Genomic DNA, 6,851 nt, shown 5'->3' with positions numbered 1-6,851 from the left:
CAAAACAAATTGATGATAAGTAAATAAATGTCAAGATTGAGTTGTTTTATATTATGTTTTTATATTTTTGGAAAAATATCATGATATTAAGCTTAAATTCCTTATCTTTTTATTTTATTTTATTTTATTTATCATGATATTAAGCTTAAAATATTTATGTTTTTTATATTATATTTTCACAATCTCGGAAAATATTTATCCTTTTATTTTATTTTATTTTATTTTATATTATATTTTGATTTGATTTATATTTTTTTTTGCCCTCAGAAAAATATAAACTATGACACCTGCCAAAAAAATGACCCTACAAATTACAATGTTCTTGGATTCAATAAATCTCCTCAACAACTAATTTTAATATTACAATAAACCATTAAAACAAAATAGATTCTCTCCACTCTTATATATAGCCAACTGCCACAAGTCTACGGCTACGTCTGCCGTCAATCTCAGCCGTCCATGGCCATCACAACCGTCAATCTCCACCGTTCATTTCCCCAACCACCATCTCTCCTCCACCACCACCGCCACGTCACTCCTCTCTCACTCCACTTCAACCACACCTATACACACAAAATCATCCACAAACAATCTCTCCGATCTCTCAAAACCCTAGCCTCCACCGACTCCGAGTCCGGCGGAAATTTCGGTGACGGCGGCGGAATATCCGGCGGAGGAGGAGGCGGAGATGATGGAGGTGATGATGCGGAGAAGAGGAATAAAGAAGAGGCGATGATTGTGTTAACAGAGGCAGGGAGATCGCTGGAGAGTGTATCGAAAGACGTCGCGGCGGCGATTACAGCGGGGAGATTACCGGGGAGTATAGTGAAGAGATATATTGAATTGGAGAAATCTGTGGTGTTTAAGTGGTTGTTGCAATTCGGTGGATTTAAAGAACGGTTGTTAGCTGATGATTTGTTTTTGACTAAAGTTGGGATTGAATGTGGTGTCGGAATCTTCACTAAGGTCCTCTCGTAATCTCGATAAATGAATGTTCGATAATTAAATAAACTCGTTAAATGAATAATTCTTGACGTAATAGAAATGCACGTAATTTTTGTGTGTGTGTTTAATAGGTATCAGCACTATGTGTTCTTTTTTATGCAATGAAATGTATAGTTAAAGTACCTAGATGAATTTTGAAAATTAATCAGGTAAGAGTTTAAAAAATAGATAAAGTAACAATGTGAGATGAGACGGTTATTTATTATTTTAATCTATGCTTATTGGGACATTTTCTTGTTCAAATTGGCCAAAATTTGAGAATTTTGTAAAATTATTAGTTTTGAGTTTGATATATAAATTATTGTTCCTAGTATACTTTATTAATTTCATGTTTAAATGAGTTTATTATATTTATAATGTATATTAATTTTGATTGATGAGACCGATTTAATAGTAACAGCCAAAATTATCAAAAATATGAACTTTGAAGCTTAAACTTATTTGAGATTATATTTTCGGATTGGTTGGAGATGTTATTTAAGTAAAATTAATAAATTATTAGTTTTTTGATGTTATAATTTATATTATAATATCAATTGTAATTGTAGCCTTTACTTGTAGTCCGTAGGGTAGTTAATTTTAATGTGTTGACTAAATTTTGGATGGTGTGACTCAGATCAGATCAGATGAGTGTCTGAGATTAGATGAATAGATGATGGGAATGAGAACACTTGGCATTTGTGATATATTGATTACTGAAAGTTGAAAGATAGCACATTTGAGGAGAACCTCAGATTCTATACCAAGGGCCTACTGACCTTTTAGAAGAAAGTATTGCTTAACATGATGTTTTCATGTCTTGTAAGGAAAAATATATATCTTTTGTAGGTGGTTTTTTGTTTAGATATGTTTAATAAATATTTATGAGTTATCAAAAAAATTGTTTTCGTCTTTTGCATAAAACTATGATTAAATTAAGCACCTTGTTCTATTTTTATTCGAATTTAAATTATGTTCTATATCATAGACCCGTAGAACAAACAAACCAATTGAGTTTAATTTGCACTTATAAGTAAGTTTGGCCAACATATAAGGTCAAATAAAAGGTTCTGAGTTGTTTTGTGTCAGGCTATTCTTTCCTGTATTTAATGGATGTACTTTCTTCAAGTAAAACAAAGAAGCATTGGGCGATAATTCTAGTTACTTTAATGAATTTCACGAATAAGGAAGTCAGTAGTAAGTTACTGATGACTAAAGTCTAAAGATGTGTGCCTTAAATAAATTCTATCAAGATTCTCTAATTACCAGGCCATACCCAGTTTTTAAGCCAATCAATACCCGTAATCTGTGTGTGACTGCATGCTCGTTTAAAGGGCTAATGCACATTTGAAACTGATACCGTATACTGTACTAACATTCATATACACCAAATTTGGTAGTTTCTTTGGAGTGTATAGAAGGAAAAATTAATCCCTGATTTTGACCGGGATTACCATGTAACTGCAAAGTATATGCTACATTTGCTACATTTGAATTGCACAAAGTATATGCTTATTTCTTTCAAACTTCATCCTTTCCCCAACCCAGGCAAAGACAAATCACACATGATAGCGTGCAAGGAGACTGGAATCCCTCCAGTTAATTGCCTTTAAGTTACAAATGACTTGATCTAAGAGGATGGCATGGAACTAGGCTTTTTTTAGTTTTACATGTATATTTAATTGCATAAGATTTTTGACTTTGCAATATTTTTCTTCAATGTTTCCTCCAAATATATATTTAAGTCATTATTTGTCCTTGTCCATTTTACTAAGTATAGCTTTCAGCCTTCTACTGATTTACACGAGCAAGAGAATTAACTTTACCAATTTGTGTGATCTAGACTGCTGCAGAGTATGAAAAGCGAAAAGAAAATTTCAGCAAGGAGCTGGATTTTGTTTTTGCGGATGTGGTATGGCTTCATAAACTAAATTAATTATGTTTATATATATGATTTAAGTGCAATGGATATAATATCTGCATTTTTTTTCTTTTTTATATTTACAAGGTGCAGCATGTATTAACAGTGTAACACATTGGCTTATTGATCATTATATAGCCAATCATGTTGCTGGGGGATACAACGGGAGCCAAAAAAAAAATCAAACTCCTTATCATAAATGAAAATAAAAGCTAAAATTCTAGAGTCACTAGAACTAATCCAATAGGGTTAATGGTTGTAAGCCTCTTGGTCTGGCCAACAGTAGGATACCTCATCAGAGGATAAATGAACTTAATTAGCTATATGGCTAGTAGCTACTGGTCTAAAGAGTATAGCCATGACCATAAACATTATATGTTTCATATATTATTTATAGGTCAGAGTTCAAAGTAAAATTTGTTAGGTTCAAAACATGTGTTAAACTTTTAGTTGCTATTAGTGCTTTTAGTGCTCAGTTACTAAAGCATAGGCTTATAGAAAATAGCACAGACTAATGATGGCCTCGAATGATTAAGTAACGAACTCGAAACTGAATTCATATTTCACTTTTAAGTAGAGAACAAAAAAAGAGGGGTCATCTGTAGCAATGTAAAACAAATGGCACTTTTATGAGGGGTGAATTTTCATATTCTGAATCTTTCTGCGGTGTAAGAATGTTATATTATCTAAGTAATCTGATTATCTGACAAGCTAGTAAATCACTTAATGAAGTAGTGCTTAGTCACCATCTTGACATTATTGAATTTGAAATTTCCTGTACCATTTGTTATCATTTATTCTAAATTTTATCTCAATTTCTTTTCTTGGTTAATGTTTATAGAAAAATGTCAACTAAACAAATATCTGTCCTTTTTACCTTCTAAGTCGAGTAAAATAAAAAAACTAAGAAGATGCCTGGTTTCATCTTCTGCATGCGTATTATCGTGTAAACTACATCAGAATACAAAATAGACTGTTAGAAGCATCAAGTTTTAATTCCCCAAGATCAAGGGTTTTAATTGGTAGACTAATTATTTGTATATATATACTATTTAGAATACAAGAGAAAGACTAGTCGAAATTGTTTTGACGTAATATTTGGAAAATGAAGAAAAAGCTTTTTGGAATTTTCAAGTGTAACAGACTAACTTTTTAATGGAGTCAATGTGTTAAACAGTAGAACCTAACTCATGATCCTTAAGCTGCAATTCATCTAAAGACCTTTTGGACCATTATGTAGTGTCTACTTTTTGAGTAGGAAACAGCCAAAGTTGAAGAACATTTACTATATCTACTGATGACTAGAACTCCGAATGGTAAAGCTCTGTCTTAGTCTAATCTTTTGACAAGTGCCTCTAATGCACTACAAGTGGTAGCCGGTTGCTTCTGACCAAGAAATGGTGACCAATCTGTTGATAATTTGTTTCAGGTGATGGCAATAATTGCAGATTTCATGCTTGTCTGGCTCCCTGCGCCTACTGTTTCTCTGAGACCACCTCTTGCTGTCAGCGCGGGAAAAATTTCAAAATTCTTCTATAGCTGTCCTGATAATGCTTTTCAGGTTGGTTTGTAGAAACCCAGTAAAAATTAATGCGGACTAGATATTGTGCGGTTTAAACAGATTATCTGATGTGGTCTGCACTCTGCAGGTTGCTTTTGCTGGTAGCTCCTATACATTTTTCCAAAGAATAGGTGCTATTGTGGTATGTTGTCACGATAATTATGTATTTTTATACATATTATATATATGTTTACACTTGAAGCATATTATCCTATATATTATGTATTCATAGTGCAATCATGTTTGTTCTGCAGCGAAATGGATTCAAATTATTTGCGGTTGGGACCAGTGCCTCACTGGTAAGCAAAAATACTTGTACATAACAGGAAATGTGTTCAACATAAAGCTTCTAAAATAATACTATTTTATACATATTGACATTCTCTATCTCTGAAATACGTATAGTAAGACCAATTTTTGAAACTGGAGGTCTTATATTGTGTAATTGATCGACTATAACATAGTAATAGAATAAAGGGTAAATCAATAAACCTATCTCATGAATGTTTTTACTGTGCCACCTACCCATTTCCGCTATGGCACAACTAAAGTTACTATAGGAGGAATTCAATAATTAAAGTTGCTGAGACTGTTGATAGGCAGAAAGAAGGAATGCATTGTTGCGAAGGATAAATTTTACGAGTACCTTCTCTAAATTGGAATGAGAAATTAGTAACTCTTAACTCATAATGGAGGCACATTTTTCCTTCTATGTGCTTATTTTTATAGCCCATCATGATTTTAGTAGGGTAAGTAATTTGCTTATGTTTGTAAGTAGTAAAATATAAAAGATTAGATGTAGATCAGAGTTCTAATAAACTTCTGGGGAAGGAGAATAAAAATTTATTCCTTTTTTTTGCTAAATAAAAATTAATCTTTAGGTGCACTAATAATACTATTTCTTTGCAGGTTGGTACGGGGGTGACAAATGTGTTGATTAATGTGCGCAAGGCAGTTGATAAATCTTTTGCTGGTGAAGCGGAGGATGTGCCTATATTCTCTACAAGTGTTGCCTACGGTGTCTATATGTCAGTTTCTAGTAACCTCAGGTATAGTGCAGTATGAGAAATAGTATTATTGTTCTCTGTTGTGCCAAAATTCTCAACAACCCTCTTGTTATCTGTGATCTCCCGTATGCTACAATATTATCTGAGCGAGGTTCTGGGAAGGATATTGTGGCCTCACAACATCTTCTATTGTCTACATCACAACTTATAATAACAAGACTACTTGTTGGTCAAACCTGACACTTAAATTCTATTTAACAGGATTTTGTTCGCAATATGCACATCGAACGGTCAATGTAATGTGTTATAAGCTCACAAATAGTACAAATAAGGCAATTAAAAATGTTGTGTTGCCATTTTTTGTTTTGCCTATCAAGATTGTCTACCCTAGAGCTATAGTTCATGAAGCCTATATTCATTGTTAAAACAGATACAATGAGGTAGGTTGGAACACAAGGTATATATCAGAAGCTGTTCATAAGTTTATACATTGGTCTGCACTAATTCTGTCTTCACTGCCCTACAGATACCAAGTATTGGCTGGAGTTATTGAGCAGCGTATTTTAGAACCTTTACTACACCAACACAAACTCATTTTAAGTGCTATTTGTTTCGCTGTCCGCACTGGCAACACATTCTTGGGGTCGCTGATGTAAGAATTCTTGAAATGTTCTTGTTTTTGTTTCACAGATTGTCACTCTAGTCTTTTCAGCATCTTCACTGAACACACATAGATGTACATTTATATGCTACTTGATTTGTGAGTAATCAGTTTGGCCTCTTTCATTTATAAGGTGGGTGGATTATGCTCGTTGGGTTGGAATCCAAAAGGTTCGAGAATAAGCAAAGGCAAAGCCAGATCAAGAAGGTTCGTACTGTTGTACATACTGCACATTTGTAGATACAGGTTAAATCTTCAGTACAGCCACAGGCCCTGCAGTCACTTTTAAAAACTTGAACGAGTGCAGCTGGTGGTATGTCTTCTTCTGGAACATCAACAACAGATCGTGCCGAAGTGTATAGTGTATATATGATTTTTAAGTTTATAAAAGAAAATATGAATGAGATGGGCAGAGAATCTGTTTCGTGTGATTTTGTTAATCTCGTCATTTGTGGGTTTTTTCCAACTTATTATATAACATATAAAAATGTGATTGTGCATTTTTTCTCTTTAACTTATAGTTTATATTCCAAAAGCCTTCATCACTTATCACCTACGAGCGAGTCAAAGATGTGTGGACAAGACAATTGAAAATGTATCAACTATGAGCGAGTCAGCTCTCGTTAGCTGCATCATTGGAGTAGCATTTGTAAAGAACGGTCAGGAGTTGGAAACCAAAGAGAATATAAGCCAAATAAGACTTTACCTTCTTACTAA

At 33.5% G+C, this 6,851-nt stretch overlaps 1 protein-coding gene across 1 annotated transcript; it reads left to right on the top strand.

The window, feature by feature from the left end:
* The first annotated feature begins 354 nt into the window (after positions 1 to 354).
* On the top strand, positions 355 to 6,648 carry LOC141661458 (protein RETICULATA-RELATED 4, chloroplastic-like). Its single transcript, XM_074468473.1, has 8 exons — positions 355 to 966; positions 2,828 to 2,896; positions 4,335 to 4,466; positions 4,555 to 4,608; positions 4,721 to 4,765; positions 5,376 to 5,515; positions 6,000 to 6,125; positions 6,268 to 6,648. The coding sequence occupies exons 1-8, from the start codon at positions 460 to 462 to the stop codon at positions 6,314 to 6,316; spliced, it is 1,122 nt and encodes a 373-aa protein (XP_074324574.1). The 5' UTR covers positions 355 to 459; the 3' UTR covers positions 6,317 to 6,648.
* Positions 6,649 to 6,851: the final 203 nt, after the last annotated feature.

This window comes from Apium graveolens, chromosome 1 (assembly GCF_009905375.1).
Source record: "Apium graveolens cultivar Ventura chromosome 1, ASM990537v1, whole genome shotgun sequence".
Lineage (NCBI taxonomy): Eukaryota > Viridiplantae > Streptophyta > Magnoliopsida > Apiales > Apiaceae > Apium > Apium graveolens.
The sequence above is the reverse complement of the archived record's forward strand: the minus strand, read 5'-3'. Positions and strand labels throughout refer to the sequence as shown.

Excerpts from the sequence above, each read along its gene's own strand:
- LOC141661458 (XM_074468473.1), top strand. The coding sequence starts at position 460 with ATGGCCATCACAACCGTCAATCTCCACCGTTCATTTCCCCAACCACCA. Across the intron at positions 4,467-4,554 it reads GTCCTGATAATGCTTTTCAG|GTTGCTTTTGCTGGTAGCTC; the intron begins GTTGGTTTGTAG and ends TGCACTCTGCAG. Across the intron at positions 5,516-5,999 it reads TCAGTTTCTAGTAACCTCAG|ATACCAAGTATTGGCTGGAG; the intron begins GTATAGTGCAGT and ends ACTGCCCTACAG.